We start from the raw sequence: 18,445 nt of genomic DNA, 5'->3' as shown, positions 1-18,445 counted from the left end.
GAAAATGGACCAATGAGAGTGTTAGACGAGGATTGTACTTTAATGTTCGCTCAGTACTCTTTTTTACTTTCCATCACTTTCTCACCTCTCCTCTTCTCAACTCCCTTTCCTCTCTCTCTCTCTCTCTCTGGAACCCAGCAGAAAGAGTTGTGTAAAAGAAGAGTTAAAGGTTTAGGTTTGTGTTCTCTCAACAACAACGATGGTGAGCTCCTCAGACACGACGAATACTCTCTCTGTTTCTTTTCTATCAAAGAGGTCTCGATCTCCTGAACCACCCCATCAGAAGCTCACTCTCAAGGTCAAGAACCAACAGGTCCATTCTTCATCTTTTCTACATTATTTTTCTTTTTCTTTTTATTTTTTCCTCTTCATATGACCAAAATTTACAAAACCCCATCTTTGCTTTTTTTTTTTTTTTTTTTTTTTTGTATTTTTTGGTATTTTCTTCCTTAAAAACCTCTATATATTGACAAATTTATAAATAAAATAATTGAAAACGCATTTTTTTTTGTTTTTTGGGAGGGGAACAGGGAGCAGAGGATGTATACAAAATTGGAGCTCATGCACATCTAAAGAAACTAATGACTGCTTACTGTCGAAAGAGAAACATAGAATACAATGCTGTCCGATTCATCTACAACCATAAAACCATCAAACCACGACAGACTCCTGCTCAGGTCTGGTCTCATATTTTAAAGCTTCTAGAAATTTTAAACAGTGTTTTAGTTAATTAAAATATAATAATTTCCACAGCTGAGGATGGAAGAAGAAGATGAGATCTTGTTGGTCATGGAACTAGGCGGTGGCGGTCCTTACACTCCTTGTTGAGATCTCGCCGGAATTTGTCCCCCGGGAAAGAAAAAGAAAAAGAAGAGGCGCTTTTAGGGTTTCTTTAATTAGAATTTTATTTACCACCAATTTAGTTTTTTGTTATGTTGAATCTCTTTAAGTCTTTGTCTGAAACGTTGTTGTCCAGTTGTTCATTTTGATTCGTAATATTTTTAGATTTTGAAGGAAAACTAATTATTACTTACTTTTCTCTCTCGGTAAAATAATTTGGTCTAAACTCTAATCTAAGAACCGGTATATTGATAATGCTTCAACCGGTTAACAACGTAAACCGGGAAATAATTGGAGTTGATTTTACGTCCCCGTGACTTAACCAAATTGTATGGTAAAGAGTTTATATATTATCTTCTTCGCTGCCTGCAACAAACAAAAACATTTTTATGTTAAAAATGGTGGTAAAATATACAATGAAGATGTCTCTTTTCGTCATTATGTTTTCCACTGTTACTATCACTGTTCATGGTTTCTCTACGACGCTTGAAGGTCCGTTCGAGCCCGAGACAGCTCCGCTCGACCCGAATCTTAACCCGGTTGCATTCGACTTGCCAGAATCAGACCCGAGTTTCTTACAACCCAATTCAGAGTTTCAGCCTGAACAAATCTCAGTCTCTCTCTCTTACAGCTTTGACTCCGTCTGGATTTCTTGGGTCACAGGTCTTTCTTTTTTTTGACTCTTCAACTTTTCTTCTTTCTTTATATTTGTTTCCCCGTAGATTTGGGTATCTACTAAAAAGTTCGAATCTTTATACTTTAAACGTTTCATTAAATAAGTTCATTATCCATAATAAAGGTGTAATCTTTCTGAGCTAAGATCTGGATCTAACTGATGTTTGGTCTTAACGGTTTCATCCTTTAGCTTCAATAAACTATTGGCTTTTTCTTTCTATTTCTGCATTTGGCAGAACTCTGAAGCAAGGTTGTTGTGAATTATTACTACAGGGGAATTCCAAATCGGAGAAGAAGGGTCTCTGCCTCTGGATCCTAACTCTGTGCAAAGCATAGTTCAGTACCGTGAATTCAATGTCGTTACTAGAAGCAGATACGCAACAGGTCATTCTATTGTTTATAACCAACAATATCCACCTGAGAATGGTCTCAAGAACTATACTTCAGGCATCATCCACCATGTTCAACTCACAAGTCTTAAACCAAGTACATTGTATCGATACCGATGCGGAGACCCGTCTGTATCAGCGATGAGCAAAGAGTATTACTTCAGGACAATGCCTAAGTCTACATCAGAGAATTACCCGCATAGAATCGTTGTGGCTGGGGATTTAGGTCTTACTTACAACACATCAACTACTTTGAGAAGTATCCTATCTAACCATCCTGATCTGGTGGTTTTGATTGGAGGATTCAGCTACGCTGATACTTATCTCACGAATAACACTAAACTAGATTGTAGTTCTTGTCAATGTGACCATAATGGGACCAGTACTTCTGATTGTGATTCTTGTTATTCTAGTGGAGAAACTTATCAGCCTCGCTGGGATTATTGGGGAAGGTAAAATGAAGATTCTTGATTTATAATGTGAATCCTTTGGTGGTTTTGAATTATTGGTGGGGTTTTGATGACAGGTACATGGAGCCACTCACGGCTAATGTTCCAACCATGATGGTAGCTGGAGATCACGAGATTGAGCTGCAGATCGATAATAATCTGACCTTCAGTGCATACAGTTCAAGATTCACATTCCCTTCAAATGAAAGCGGTTCTTTCTCACCGTTATACTATTCTTTCAACGCGGGAGGAGCTCATTTCATAGTGCTTAATTCATACACACCATATGATAATTCATGTAAAGTTTCTCCAGGTTTTGATTTTGCTTTCTTTTGGTTTATATTAAAATTGAGATGTGTTTCTAATTTTGCCTAGTGCCTGTTCTCCGACAGCTGATCAGTATGTTTGGCTTGAAAGTGACCTGAGAAACATAGATAGATCAGAAACTCCATGGGTTGTGGCAACTTGGAGTCTTCCATGGTACAGCACATTCAAAGGGCATTACAGAGAAGCTGAATCCATGAGGTTAGTTCTTGAAGACTTGCTCTATAGCTACCGAGTTGATATCATCTTCAATAGTCAGGTAAGGTGTTGTTCTGTGGGAGTGTTCATTTGCTTTTGGGGGAACATGTTCTTCTTTACACTAACTATCCCACAAAACCTGAATTAGGTTGATGCCTATGAGAGATCAAACAGAGTCTATAACTACGCTTTAGACCAATGTGGTCCGGTTTATATATCAACCGGTGCAGGAGGAGCTGGGAAGCTGGACATTGAGCATGTAGATGACCCAGGAAATTGTCCAGATCCTTCTCAGAACTACTCGTGTAGAGCCAGTGGCTTTAACTTCACGTTAGAGCCTATAAACGATGAGATTTGTCCGGTTAAGCAGCCAGACTATAGCGCATACAGAGAGAGCAGCTTCGGTTTCGGTATGCTAGAAGTAAGTTACTTATTAGATCTCTCTCTCTAGTCTTTATCGCTTGATGTTCAAGTAACCTACTGAGATTAGTTCCTTGGAGGCATAAGCGTACTTGAATCTATTGACTCCAAATCACAGTTTTTGCCTTTTTACACATGAACTCAGAACCGTTCTGTTATTTTCTCCGATTGAACCAGTTCCAGTGTGCCAACCGTTAATACTTACTTTTGGCATTTTGTAGGTGAAGAATGAGACGGATGCATTGTGGAGCTGGAACCGGAATCAAAACGAGTACTATCTCGCCGCAGACATTATATATATTGTACGTCAGCCTGACATTTGCCCGGTTTACAACTAAACCAACTAGTTAGATGATTTCTGTAACATTCTTTCAGTTAACTATGCAATCCTCATCTGTAACTCAACTTTGGTTAGAAGTTAGAACTAGCACGGATCTGTTCGTTCTGAACTTAGAATCAGTTTATAGCAGCAATTCGTTATTAAACACAATTCATGTAAGATTCGTTATCATTTTATAACGCAACTTTGTGTATGACTATTAAAAACAATATCTGAAAGCAAAAATACTTTAATAACTTTCCAAACAAGGCAAACTGTTATAGTCATACTTTAAACTTAGTTGTCAAAAGAGTCAATTCACCAGTACAAACTGTGAAGAACGTCAAACCTTATATCTTGTCCTCTTCACCTATATTATAGAAAGAAAATTCCCACCTCTGGGATTCTCATATACGTTCGTAAAATAAGATATAAGCTTCAGAACGGAGAACTTCTTCAAAAGAAACACGTCGAACCCAAGCATCGCTTGCGTGATACCATATTGATGAGTTAGGTTCTTTACTATTAGACTCCCTCCTCGTCTTGTCACCTCCTCTAATGTAAGCAATATAATGACCTCCTCTCATTGTCCCAAGATGCTCCACTAACCCGGCCAACCTATAAACCGGCTGGTCTTCTTCTGTCAACCTAAAGAGAGTAATAAAGGATAAGGCAGATTTTATGATTGTTCAGACCAAATGTGGCAAAACATTAAAGGAAGAGATTCTGCTTACTAAGTCTAGAGAAAATGGGCATTTACCTAGTATTATCCATATATTGGCTAAGATCGAGGTACTCTTTGAAGTCAACATGGCCACGTAACTTGCTTAGCCTGCCTCGAGCATCTTGGCTGAACCTTTTGAGATGTATAGTCAAGACAGGTGGTGCCTTGTTTACAAGTACCCTTTTAGTAGCAGCTCTTTTTACTATCACTTCCTCAGAATCTACTGCCCTGTCTTCCCAGTTTTCACATTCATAGCCATTGGCTGGTTGAGAACTTATGGTTTCTCCACCGAGGATAGGAGTTTCAGTAACATAAGAAGTAATTGGATCTTGCTTTGCATCTGAATCTCCCAGAACTCCATCATCTATAGCGTTTTTCTCTTTCTTGCAGTTTAGCAATTCTGTGACTCCGGCTTTACAGCTGTTTTCGACATCTATGCATTCATCAATAGCTTCATTTTCATCCACCCATCCATTGCTCAATCCTAGTTTAGTTTCTCTTTTTTCTCTCAACCGCTGGAGTTTTAGGTTCTTCGAACAATTCTCACAATGCCAAGCATTTTCTTCTGACAAAATCTCAGGCTTGGTGAACTGAGCCAAACACCCATCTACAGACACTGGTGAATCATCTACAACTTCAGGATCAGAGTCGCTGCTAACAGCCATAAAACCAACTTCAGAAACTTTAGCTTTAGATGGCGGTCCAAACACAGGTCTTTCAGATATCTCAGGTCCATAATCTCTGTCTTGTTGTTTATGGTCACAGCTCATGAATGATGAATAAGCTTCACCTTCACCTGGCCTAACTTTTTTCTCATTACTGCTCATAGCCATAAAACCAGCTTCAGATTGTGATTTCGGTCGGTCAAAAGCTCTTTCAGATATCTCAAGCTCGTCAAGAAAACTGCGAAATTGAAAATTATCTATGTCTCGTTCATGGTCACCATTCACGTATGGCGAGGAACCTTCACCCTCACTTGCTTGAACTTTTTTATCATTACTGCTGACAGCCACAAAACCAGCTTCAGAAACTTCAGCTTTAGATGGCAGTCTGAAAACAGGTCCTTCAGGTATCTCAGGCTCGTCAAAAAAACTGCTAAAGTCAACATAATCTATTTTTGGTTCATGATCACTGCTCACGTTTGACGAGGAACCTTCAACCTCACTTGTTGAACTGTTTCATTATTACAGGAGATGCTAGTCTCATCGATTTGTACATGGTGGCCGCTCACATATGATGAAGCCCCACCTTTACCTTCTCCAACTGTGTTATCATCACAGGATATGTCATCTTTATAAGGCAAGTACAGAATCTGAGAATCTGCAACCAGCAATGGAAGCTCTTCATCAGCCAACAGAGCCTCAATCTCTGAGAGAATCTCACTTTCATCTGTGTCTTCATCAGACTGTGTATCTTCTTCATCTTGTACAGTTTCTGGTTTTACAATTCCATCATTATCATGTATCAGCAGCGTTTCTGTACTACCTACCAAAGTATGATTAACTCCTCTAGCCTCAGTTGATGGGGCGGTATCACTAATATCACCTTGTTCGGTATCTAGTCCAAAAATATCCTCCCAAAAACTATCATGTTCTTCTGAATCTTTGCTGACTCCCTCGTTATTATGAACCTTTTGTTCCGGAGAAAGGGTTTGTTGCTTTTCAGGAGGAGACTCCTTGGACGGAATAGGTAAGGAGAGATCCATAAAGGGTTCAAATACTTTTGAGGAATGCCCACATTCCATACAAGAGACAGTGCTCGAAATTTCACCTCCAAATATAGAATCTATGAGAGTAGGTTTCTGATGTGCAAAACTGTCATCATCATTATCATAATCACTAAGCTTTTGCCTCATGCTTGATTCTTCAAAGCTCAAACCGTCTAACAAATACCTTAGCAACTCGTGACTGTCATGCTGCTGATATCCCTTAAATTGGGGAGCCTGATAACAAACAGAAAAGAATAAGCGTCTTGGATTTATTGCACTCCTGAAAAAGCCTACCTCTGATTCTGTGTCTTCAAATAATTTTTTCAAGGAGGAAACGAGAGGCCCTCCACCAAACATATCTTCTTTCAAGAAGTGCTCACGTAACTGATCCAAAGAGAGAAGGTTCTGCATTACAGAGTTAAAGAAACATGTGTTCCCAAGGTTAACTAAACCTCTTACAGCATATCCATCTCTTGCTTCTCGTATACGACCAGTGAACCAACCACTTCCTGACCATAAATTTTCAGTTTCAACTCTAGCGGATGACGTGTTTGAAGATAGTTCTCTTGCTTCTCGTATACGACCAGTGAACCAACCACTTCCTGACCATAAATTTTCAGTTTCAACTCTAGCTGAGAACGTGTTTGAAGATAGTTCTCTAATCAATTCCACAACTTCCAGCAACAAATCTTTCTTCTCACCATTCTCTTCTTTCTCAAAAGAGACAAGTGATTGGCATGGGAAACACCATCTTAACTGAGGATTTTCACACTGAATCACCAAACGGTGACCCGTCAAGTTGAAGTGCCGCACAACATGACTATGAGATCCAGTCGGCAAACCAACATCTCCACAGACGTAATCGCCACATTCCAAGCAAAGCCAAATAGCCTTTCTAGCAGAAAAACAAAACCTGTTGTTTCTACTCATGCTCCACTTACTTCCTCCTCCCTTCACGTGCACTCCTTCGTTACATTCTCCACACTTGATTTGTCCAGAGGATTCAATCGTTTTCAACAGCTTATCCACATTAACATATCTATCAAAATGGACACAAGATCTTTTTTCCGCCATTGTCCCAACAACCTCCTCAGTTATCTCCACGCTTTGCTTAGTTACCTTCTCGGCGAAGAAGGTTGCAGGCCGTCTAAAATTTGGAGGCTTTTGACCCTTCCTTGACTTCAATGCCACCATATATCAAAAACTGCGTAAAGACCACTATATACAGAACCATGTTAGCTTCCTCCATATAAATCAAATCACAGCTTAGCAAATAAACAATGAAGAAGCATTAAATGAAGCCAAACAGAGAGATAAACAGATAAAACAAAAAAAAAGAAAAAAATATACACCAAAGCATATATATATATAGTAGTAGAAAACGAGAAAACTAACAGGATCAAACACAACAAAATAAGCAAAAACAAGCCAAGTCTCTACACTTAGGAAAATCAAACAAACACAAGTAAATCACAGGATTCTTATACACATTACAAAAAGGTTCGAAATTTTTACGAAGTATACACAAAAATTTGCTTCGCATGTCAAAACTATCTCACAAAGACCTCAAAATCCACAGTTTTTAAAATCTTCTTTCATGGGTTTAAACAACTAAAAACAAGTTGAGATTTTTATTAATCTAAGACAAATCGAAACACTAAAGACTTGTAGTCAAGTAGACATTAAACGCAAAAACAGATGCTTTTTGAAACAAGGCTAACGCTATTCCAAAGCAAAAAAAAAAAAAAAAAGCAGAATCTAGATACCCTTAAACCCACAACCACAAAGTAGAAGATTCAAAGAGGTTTCAGGGGGAGAATAAGGACGGAAAACGAAACAGCGATGTACAAGAGATTAAAGAAACTAACCTAATTTAGGGATTTGTAAAAGAGTAAGCTCAAAAGGGTTTGTAACAAGTTCGTTTTTTTTTTCTTTTGGCCAACTGACTTAGCCAAGGGGACAGAGTCGAGGGAGTATATTTATATTCCGAATCTTACTCGGACAATGAGAGAGGGAGACGAAGCGAGCCCCACCAATATTCACAAGGGGATAGGGACAACTGGACAAGAACTAACCAAAATAATAATAATTATCTTTGAATAAAAAAAAATTGTTATTATGAGATGTAATTATTAGTTTATAACATTAATACATATATTGATGCTGGAGAAAAAATAAACTAATATTTACTATAAAAAAAAAAGGAAATCAAATATACTTTATAAAAACTATAAGGAAAAGAATCTATATATACATATAAAGTTGTAAGAAGATGAGAATATTTACATATATATATATATATTAAAATCAATCTTCAAAAATTTAATACCAAGAATGATGAACATTTAAGGGTGAAGTTATCAGATTACTAAATTTACTATGTGGTAGAGGGTTATATATTCACAATGCAAGAGTAAAATCATAAATAAGTGGAATGTGATTTAGGGGAATAAGATTTTTTTTTGTTTTCGGTCAACAAGCAATAGCACTATATAAGATAGAATTATTGCGTCGTTTTTCAAATAAACTTTTTTTTTTGTTAAAGAAATTTAAGCTTAATCATTTTTCAAATAAACTTCCATCGCTCATTTCATATACTCTAAATTTAAATGACAAAATTATTGGAACATGGAAAGATTAAAAACCTAACTTTGACATTTTTGTTGTTAATTTGTGTCATCATTTTGTTGTTATTGTTTTAAAACAAATATCTAATATATGTACAGTTTAAAATAACAACAATAATTGCAATTGTAAAAACAAAAATTCTCGTTGGAACTGCATAACTAAGGAACCCGCCAGAACAAATAACCATATTTAGCAAACCCCATCAACTATTTATATAAAGCACCAATTCCGAATTCTAAAGGGAATTGATACATAATAAAAACTAAGTGAAACCCATTTAATTAGTTTACTTTGTTCTTTTTTATAAAATACATAGCCATGTTGAAGAAAATATCGGTTTTATACCTTCTTTTACTAATTATTTTTTCTTTTGAGGCGGCCACAATCAAAATGGAGATAGTTATATCATATGATGCTATGCGTGTAAATCATGCATGGGGATGTTCTCCAAAACATCCTCAGTTTTGCCAGAAAACTAAGGTAAATCCATATACGATACCAATCACAAAGAATAGTGAAGCTTTACAGGGTTGAACTTTTTGTGAGATATAAATACACCGATTTGGGGTAATATATATATACAAAAGATCTGAAAAACAAATCGTATTACGGAGAAGAAAAAGGCGGAAAAGATGTATTAAGATATCTTTATTGTATTTTATTTTCATATATACATATATTACTTCTATTTATTCTATAAATTGCAATTTATATGATAAGAGAAGTGTAACCTTTCCACCAAAAAAAAAAATAAGAAAAGTGTGATCTGATTCTTGACACGAGTCACACGATCAAGAATCTATATTTATATGGTTATATATATACGCAAAAATTATACTGTGTGATTTTATAGTTATGTTTTTTTGTTAATTAAGAACATGTATTATACGGGTTTAAAGTTTAAATGTTAAAATATCATCGAAATTAACACAAACTACTACTTAAGTTATATGTTATGAAGTTATTATAATCCTAATATTGTTGGTACTGAAATAGAAAATACCGTTTGTATGTGTAATTTTTATTTTAAATGAACTTTATGTTTTGAATAAATTGAGCGTGTTAGTTACATTGCTGCTGCATCTCCTTCCGGCGGCCAAAATTCAATGTCAATGTGGTCAAACAAATGTGAAATTTGTCGCTGTCGCTACTTTTACAGAGATTGCCGGTGTATCATGTGTCGCCATGAAAAACTGGCGATAGTTAAAACTGCCGCTACAACTTGTTTTAACAAAAATGGCGACTCATTTCAAGGATTTAAACTCCGACAATTTTTATTTTTTTATTCACAAGATATGGTTGCTGCTGCAACTTAACGAACATATTCATTATCATTACAGTTAAAATAAAATTATATAAAGAATGAAGAAATCATAAGTACCATACTATTAGAGTATTAGACATTTTTGTTTAAAATATTTGTAGATTAGGAATTTCGGTTTAGAATGTTTGGTAGAAGTTAACAAAAGGCATATCAAATCAAATCGCATATATATATATATATATGTGTGTGGTTATAGAATCACCCATAGATAAAACCATTAGATGTCAAGACTTGTTCAATATCATATCTTCAAATCTGCCCATACATGAAATTTGAAAACCAGATAATACAGAAATGAACATCTTCTCTGTTTATAATATTTAACTTTTTTTTATATGTTTAAAAGATATAAATAAGCTACATGTAAACTAGTCAAAGGAAGCGAACACTAATTAATAATGACTGGCTTGAAGGAAGTGAGATTCATTGATTTCAGCGACGGCTTCTCCAGTACTACTGCCACAAAATTTTTGGTCAATTTGCTGCCATTAGCCTCCAGCAGAAACCGATAATTCACACCAGAGACTACCTGTGACTCGCCCTGAACAACTTTCACGAACGTCAATCTCGATTTGGTCAGTTTGTCGAACTCGGAGACCGCAAATTGGCCTATCTCTACAATGTGAGGATCCTGAACGTCTTTGATGGGAGTCCAGCTGCCAAGCGCCACCACCACAATTACGTGAAGAGGGAGCAGGACGAGAGAGAGGATAAGAAGGAAGATTACCTTATTCATATTGTTGTGTAAGAAACTGTGAGAGCTTTTTTTTTTGCTAAATAAACTGTGAGAGGCTGAGAGCTTTTGAGGGGCTTTTATAGTAGAGTGACTTCCAGATTTCTTGCAAGTTATTGAATTGAAACCTTGAATAACATAAGTGAGGCAAGTTATTTAATTGAAACCTTGAATAACATTTATGGAAAATGTATTCAAAGAAATTTATTTGAACAACAAACAGTTTTCTATCACAAATTTAAAAAATAGAAAACAATATGGGGAAATTGGAAATAAAGGATAAATAATTGAATTATTGTACATCTATACATTCTATATTTATGTTTGATCATATATGCTTTAATATCATTTAAACCCCATTATATCCTCATATTTTTAAAAATCTTGGGCAACTATAAATAAATAAATAAATTCATTTATTTCGAAAAACATTTTGGAAAATATATAGAGCCAAAAAATATACATTTTAGTAAAACCTCTATAAATTAATAATGTTGGGATCATTGGTATTTTTAAAATTTATAGTAATATTAATTTATCTTTTTTTTGTTCAAAAAATATTAATTTATAAAAGTATTTTGTAATTGTTAAAACTCTGAAATATATGGAATAAAAAATATTTCTAAACCATAAGATTAGTGTTTGTCTGTTCTAAATTTTTTAGTTTTGGAACTGAAATTTTAATATTTAGAAAAAATTATTGACCAAAAATTACAAATACAATAGATAAATTCACTTATTTACATGATTTAGTGACTTCAATTGTCGTATTTTAACAAGAGGAAATTGGAAATAAATGATAAATAATTGAGTTATTGTCCATTTATGCATTCTATAACTATATGTTAACTATTCCTAAATTAACCTTTGCAATTGATTTAGCCAATTTTTTCAAAGAAAAATTAGACATTCTGATAGGAAATTGATGAAGAAGACATTAAAATCCTTATAACATCGAAAATATGTCTTTTTTGTTGCCGTTTTTAATGGATAAAATATGATCTGTAAAGTTTAGAATACACATTCTAAATTTAGAATGTGTATTCTATACGTTGTACATGTTCTAAAAAATTTAGATAAAGTCTTCTACACACTTTACATGTTCTATGAAATTTAGAAATTATTTATGTTCTACAGATATTAGAATACAGATATTAGAATACATATTCTATAGTTTGCTCTTTATCTATAACAAAATTAGAATATGTTTTCTAACATTTACTCATGTTCTAAAATGGTTAGAAAGCATTTTCTTTAATTTTTCTATATATTCTACTAAAACAAAAAAGAGAAACAAATTCTATGTAATTTAAAATTATATAACAGTTATGAGAGAAGAATAGAAAACAAATATATTTAAGAATAATATAAAAAAATATTTGATTTAAACTTATTTAAGAGGATAGAACAATTATATGAAAACTCATGTTTTGTAAGCAAGAGAATCGAAAAAAATTGTTTTATTTTTTCCAAACTATAATATTGTAGTATACTCTATAACATGTCATAAAAATAACCAAAATTTTCTTTAAGATTTCAAATTCTAAAAAAAATCATTTTGAAAGTCTTATAGATTGTTAAAATACGACAATTGAAGTCACTAAATCATGTAAATAAGTGAATTTATCTATTGTATTTGTAATTTTGGTCAATAATTTTTTTCTAAATATTAAAATTTCAGTTCCAAAACTAAAAAATTTAGAACAGACAATCACTAATCTTATGGTTTAGAAATTTTTTTTAATCCATATATTTCAGAATTTCAACAATTACAAAATACTTTATAAATTAATATTTTTTGAACAAAAAAAAAATAAATTAATATTACTATAAATTTTAAAAATACCAATGATCCCAACATTATTAATTTATAGAGGTTTTACTAAAATGTATATTTTTTGGCTCTATATATTTTCCAAAATGTTTTTCGAAATAAATAAATTTTTTTATTTATTTATAGTTGCCCAAGATTTTTAAAAATATGAGGATATAATGGGGTTTAAATGATATTAAAGCATATATGACCAAACATAAATATAGAATGCATAGATGGACAATAATTCAATTATTTATCCTTTATTTCCAATATTCCCTTTTAACAATCTATAAGACTTTCAAAATGAATTTTTTTAGAATTTGAAATCTTAAAGAAAATTTTGGTTATTTTTTTCGGATAACTGTTAATTATATTATAAAAGGAACTTGAGGTTTACACAAGTTTATATATATAACGACAGCCCAAAAAAAATTAAAAAGCTGAACGTTATAGGAGACAAACGGCTTCAGGAACTAAAAATTAGATTACATATCCGAGAATTAGAAGTTAATATAGATGGACAAGCCATTTGCGAAGGAGCCCTTTTCCTTGTTTGCTGTGTTGATGAGCTAGCAGAATGTCCCTGATTGTTCTGTCAAGAACTCGGAACAGAGAATCAGGGGTAGAGAGAATACCACCGTGAGTGCGAGTGTTGCGTTCCTTCCAGATGAGATAGATAGTGGCCTGGGTGACCAGTTTCTTTAGAGTGGACGACAACCTAACTGTAGTACCGATAAGCCAGCTGATGAGTTTGCCAGGAGGAGAAGATGAGGTTTGGTTGACCAAGTCGCGTGAGAACAAGTCCCCAGAATTGGAGAGAGTAGTCGCAATGCAGAAACATATGCTCCCTGTTCTCTATTACTTTAGAGCATAAAACACAGGCAGCGTCTAAATTGATTCCCCAACTGAGAAGTCTCGACTGCACTGGGAGTCTATCACGATTCGCAACCCAGTACGTGAAGGAGTGCTTTGGAATAGATCTCTTAAACCAGATTGCCTTTCTCCATTCCTTGATCCCCTATGAGGGTATCACAGCTTCCCAGGTTGTCTTAGTGCTAAAGACCTCTTTTCGCTGCCCTTCAGGTCCCCAGAAATAACAATCAACACCTGCAGATTCATGGGGGGGATCCACCATGAGGAGAGCGTTACGGATTGATAAGAGTAGAGCATTTCTGGTCCTGTGGGATAGAAGTCTTCAACCTTGAGGACCAGTTCCTTGAGCAACAGTCGCTTCCCATGGGATACCCATTAGTCTCGGTCCATCACTGCCAATGACATCAATAAGAGGTCCCAGACAAGACCAGTTATCAAACCAGTAGCTCGTAGTGTTCCCATCACCAATATTACAACCCAATAAAGGTTTGACCATCGGCTTCAAGGCATTGAGAGATTTCCACATCCAAGAAGCCCGTGAATTAACTTTAACCGTCCAGAAGTTGTTGCTTTTTAGCATGTGCTTCTTCATCCATGCAACCCAGATAGAACCGCTATTCTGAAACAAAAGCCAAACCAGTTTCAAGTTAAGCGCTTTGTTCCAAACAGAGAAATTTCTGAGACCAAGCCCTCCTTCTTTTTTAGGAAGGCAGATATCTTTCCAGAAGACTTTTGCTGTGGCCCGTTTTTCCATGTTTCCAGACCAGAGGAACGAGTTGCACATGGATTCAATAGATCAAAGACAACCTTTAGGAAGAGCAAAAGCAGAAGACCAGAAATTAACAGAACTGTAAATCACTGTTGAGATAAGTTGAAGCCTGCCCGCAAAAGAGAGCACTTTAGTGGACCAAGAGGAGAATCTAGCCTTGATGTTGTTCAGAAGAGGTGAATAATCAGCTTTCCTAGGTTTGCGATGAAGAAGAGGCAGCCCAAGATACCTCACAGGGAAGGCTTCAATGTGGAAGCCTGAGAGTGCTAGATGGTCCTGATCTTCTGGAGAGATTCTTGCTACAAAGAGCGTAGATTTGTCCCGGTTCATGCTCAGACCTGAGAGAGACTTGAATTCATCCAATAAGCAAGCAATCTCTTGAAGAGAGTTGTTTCCTCCATCAAAGAACACCATGAGATCATCAGCGAAAGCAAGATGAGAGACGATGGGGTCCCTGCCCAGGGGATGATACCCAATTCGTCCCGAAGCAAAGCACTAACTGATGAGGTTGGAGAGAGCTTCCATGGCTATAACAAACAGGGTGGGAGAGAGAGGGTCCCCCTGCCTCAGTCCTCTTCCACCTTTGAAATAACCGCATAACTCTCCATTGATGTTGACCGAGAAGGAGGTGGTGGTGACACACTATTCCACCCATTTTATGAATTTAGGGGGAAACTGAGCAATCTCGAGAATCTTTAAGATGAAATCCCAATGGACACAATCAAAAGCCTTCCTCAGGTCTACCTTCAACAGAGCACGTGGTGAAACATTACTCCTACCAAAACCTTGGACCATCTCAGAAGGTAACTGAACATTCTCAACGAGAAGTCAGCCTTTGATAAAAGCTGACTGAGAATTGGAGATCATCATGGGAAGAATATCTTCCATTCGACGAGCTAAGATCTTGGAAATCACCTTGTAGATGACGTTGCAGCACGAGATGGGTCTAAAGTTAGTCACCCTGTCTGCACCTATTTCCTTAGGAATCAGGATCAGCGCCGTCGCATTAATTTGCTTGAGCAGGTTACCATGACAAAAGAACTCTTGGACTGCTGCAGTAAGGTCAGCCCCAATGATATCCCAAGAGGCTCTGTAGAATTCACCCGTGAAACCATCCGGACCAGGAGTCTTGTTGGCAGGCATGGAGAAAAATTCTCTCTTTATCTCAGAGTCAGGGATTTCAGCAGTTAGAAGATCATGAAGATTTTCTGTCAGTCTGAAAGGCATAAGCTCCCTTGTTCGATCAATCTCATCAGAGGTGAGAGTTGCAGGGTGCCCTCCAATCAGGTCTTGGTAATAGGACACACAATGGAGTTTCACTTCTTCAGGACTGGAAAGTTGCTCTCCTTGCTGATCAATCAGATAGTGAATCTGATTCATTGCTCTGCGGGTTGCCATCAACCTGTGGAAGAAAGCAGTGTTAAGGTCACCACACTCAAACCATTTGATTCGGGCTCTCTAGTAAATAAACTTCTCTTCCGCGATCGCAAGAGTCATCCACTTCTTATATGCCAGTTTCTCTTGAGTTGCAGAAACCGGAGAGGGATTGTTCAACAAAAGGGACTGGCATAGATGAAGATTTTCCTGAGCTTCTCTCGTGCGAGTCTCTGAGCCTGAGAAATGTTCCTTGTTTAGAACCCGAATAACTCCTTTTAGACCTTTGAGCCGTTTCATCAATGAGTACTGAGCTGTTCCATGAGGATCCGTATCATGCCAGTAATGCAACAGCCTCGGAAGGAATTCTTCATGGTGGAGAAGAAAATGCGAGATCATAAAGTGTCTTCGACCCTGTTGTCTTCTTCCAAGATCAATGATGGAAGGACTATGATCCGCAAAATCAGGCTCCGGGAACTGAGAGTAGGAGAATGGATACTTGATCCTCCACTCATCATTTGCAAGAACCTTATCCAGTTTTTTTGCGATCGGATTGGTCTCTTGCTTATTCCACCAGGTGAACTGATTCCCTCTAATGGTGAGATCCTGAAGATTCACATAATCAAGACATTCTCGGAACTCCTCCATTCCTTTTTTAATTCTGGTACCTCCCAAAGAGTGCTCTGCAGGATTCAAGGTTTGATTAAAATCTCCAAGAAGAACCCATGGTCTTGAATTGACTGAGTGATCACGGGACAAAGCACATATCTCCTCCCATAGTTCCAGACGCCCCATTCGATGGTTAACAGCATAAACAAATGAGACCACAAACTCACTATCCTCACCAGGAAGTTGGACAACACAAGTCATCATCTGCTTAGACTTAGAGTGGATAACTAACTTCACTGATTGATGCTAAACAATCCAGATTCTACCTAACTCAGCAAACTCATAATTTGCTTCAAAATTCCAATCCGCAAAAGTAGACTTCACATATTTATGAGATTTGTGTTGCCTGACACGAGTCTCAATTAGACTACCAAAATCGGCTTATATTGCCGTAGCCATTTCCTGAAGCTTCTCCTCTTTACACTATGATTAAAACCTCTAACGTTCCAACAAAAAGTATTGACTGTTACCATTAATGAGATGATTTGGTTGGTGGCCCCTTTCCATTGGAAGCCCGCGCATAGCACCTCTCTTTTTCCTTTTCCTTCTTAGACAGAACCTTCATAAACTTCTCATTGTCGTCTGGGTTATCATCTTCTTCGGATGGAGAGTCTGAAGAAGAGGATTCCTCTGGAGAGGCGAATTCTGAAGAGGAGGAAGACGAGGGTGGAGTACGCCTAGAAGCGGTTTTCTTCGTACCCGACTTGAGAGGTTTGGGGACAGAAGTAAGGCCAATGTCGATTTCAAGGTTACCGTCCTTTTGAATAGGGACAGAGGGGTCATTAGGAGGGTTCTCCACTCCCCCGGAGCGACGTTTTGCTTGTTCCTTGTGCCTCCTTGAAGGGTTCTTTCTTTGGCGAGCAATTGAATCTTCTGCTGTAGCTTTCCCTTCTTGCCTTCCCCGAGTACAAGCTTCCTTTGAGTGGGAAGTTGAATTGCAGAAGCTGCAAAGGTTGGTGCGGTGGGACAACGCTTAATGGAGTGACCAACGCCTTTGCAGAAATCGCATATTGGTGGGAGCCACGGACTGGAGACATCGATCCTGAATGTTTCTCCTGTTTCAAATTGGGCATTGACCGCTTCTGGTAGAGGCTTGGTGATATTGACTATCGTGAACACCTTTGCGACTTCCAAATCCGTAAGATTGATTGTAGATGGATGGTAGAAGACAGGATAACCAACCAAACCTACTATGTGTTCCAACGCTTCCTGGGAGAAGAATTGGGGTGGAACTCCGCGGAATTCAAGCCAGACCGGAGCTTCAGTAAGTTCTGGCATCACCGGGGTAAGACCTGGTTCCCAATCCGCTACGAACATAGATTGGCCTTCAATGTGCCACACTCGTTGAGCAAGTACCCTTCTGCGAGTTTCCTCACATGGAATTCTTATGAGCACCGACTTTGGTCCTTGCTTGGAAATGGTGATGTCTCTTCGTTTCCGACTCCATATTCCATTCAGAATAGCATAGAGGGCTCATTTGGAGGGGAGATTACCGTGGAACTGGCCTATAATGAATTCTTTCCACCGGTTTTGGTTTCGCTGAACCACCACATTAGGAATTTTGACACACAACTCACCAGAATCTAGGGTAATTGGGGTACCCTTCTTCTCCATTTTGCCAGAAGGTCCAACAAGCATTTCCTTCCAGTTTGCCAGAGCAGAAGGTTGAGAAGAAGTGTCGGTCGAGGAAACTTCCGGAGGATTTTGGATCTGGGTTCTGGAGTCGCACAAAGCAACCGGAATTGCAGATCTCACCGAGCGAGGACCAACCTTAATGGGGTCCTGAGGAGCAGAAGGAGGATGATGTGACCCGCGGACGCGGCTATGGATTGATGGAGGAGTGTATCTTCGGTCAAGTCAGAATCGGTGGGACTTTCCTCGGCCAAGCATCAAGGGTTCGAATCCAGAGAGGATTCAAACGACAGAAACGAGAGTTGAGGAGGTTCCAACGAACGGTTTGTGAAGACGGTCGTGAAGCCTTCTCAGAACGTATGGACGCGGCTGAGCGGATACGGCTAATGGCAGGACTCGGTGGGAAACGGAGGTGGAAACGACGCGAGATGGTACTGGGAAGTCTCGAGGGCTGATGGTAAAGAACTCGAGGCTGGCGAAGTGGAATCGATGATAGACTCGAGAGCTGGCGGAAGAGAACTCGAGGTTGGGACGGTGGGACGAAAGAGATGGGCGATGGAATAGAGGTGGTTTGATGCGAC

General features: G+C 37.5%; 3 protein-coding genes and 2 pseudogenes across 6 annotated transcripts; 3 read left to right on the top strand and 2 right to left on the bottom strand.

The window, feature by feature from the left end:
- Positions 1-56: 56 nt before the first annotated feature.
- On the top strand, positions 57-1,033 carry LOC104786305 (small ubiquitin-related modifier 5-like). Its single transcript, XM_010511670.3, has 3 exons — positions 57-313; positions 531-677; positions 754-1,033. The coding sequence occupies exons 1-3, from the start codon at positions 200-202 to the stop codon at positions 826-828; spliced, it is 336 nt and encodes a 111-aa protein (XP_010509972.1). The 5' UTR covers positions 57-199; the 3' UTR covers positions 829-1,033.
- A 180-nt stretch (positions 1,034-1,213) lies between these two features.
- On the top strand, positions 1,214-3,884 carry LOC104786302 (purple acid phosphatase 13). Of its 2 annotated transcripts, none has more exons than XR_015556520.1 (6): positions 1,214-1,503; positions 1,789-2,356; positions 2,431-2,651; positions 2,746-2,878; positions 3,024-3,296; positions 3,517-3,884. XR_015556520.1 is itself a non-coding variant. In XM_010511666.3 (6 exons), exons 1-6 carry the CDS (start codon positions 1,230-1,232, stop codon positions 3,631-3,633), a joined length of 1,644 nt encoding a protein of 547 aa, XP_010509968.2. In that variant the 5' UTR covers positions 1,215-1,229; the 3' UTR covers positions 3,634-3,884. The 2 variants fall into 2 exon arrangements, 1 of the variants encoding a protein (XP_010509968.2); XM_010511666.3 differs by having other exon boundaries at positions 1,215-1,503; positions 2,746-2,936.
- LOC104789051 (ubiquitin carboxyl-terminal hydrolase 1-like) lies at positions 3,849-7,995 on the bottom strand (annotated as a pseudogene). The gene is made up of 3 exons (XR_015556519.1): positions 7,915-7,995; positions 4,375-7,264; positions 3,849-4,262 (listed from the first exon to the last, which is right to left on the bottom strand). The product of XR_015556519.1 is annotated as a ubiquitin carboxyl-terminal hydrolase 1-like (transcript).
- Positions 7,996-8,964: 969 nt separating this feature from the next.
- On the top strand, positions 8,965-9,294 carry LOC109132828 (uncharacterized). Its single transcript, XM_019245247.2, has one exon. It carries the CDS (start codon positions 8,993-8,995, stop codon positions 9,206-9,208), a length of 216 nt encoding a protein of 71 aa, XP_019100792.2. The 5' UTR covers positions 8,965-8,992; the 3' UTR covers positions 9,209-9,294.
- A 921-nt stretch (positions 9,295-10,215) lies between these two features.
- On the bottom strand, positions 10,216-10,789 carry LOC147943429 (cysteine proteinase inhibitor 5 pseudogene; annotated as a pseudogene). The gene has a single exon (XR_015556517.1). The product of XR_015556517.1 is annotated as a cysteine proteinase inhibitor 5 pseudogene (transcript).
- Between the last annotated feature and the right edge of the window lie 7,656 nt (positions 10,790-18,445).

The sequence above is a fragment of the Camelina sativa genome, chromosome 5 (genome assembly GCF_030686135.1).
Source record: "Camelina sativa cultivar CO46 ecotype springtype chromosome 5, ASM3068613v1".
Classification (NCBI taxonomy): domain Eukaryota; kingdom Viridiplantae; phylum Streptophyta; class Magnoliopsida; order Brassicales; family Brassicaceae; genus Camelina; species Camelina sativa.
This window is presented reverse-complemented; position numbering and strand designations above follow the sequence as displayed.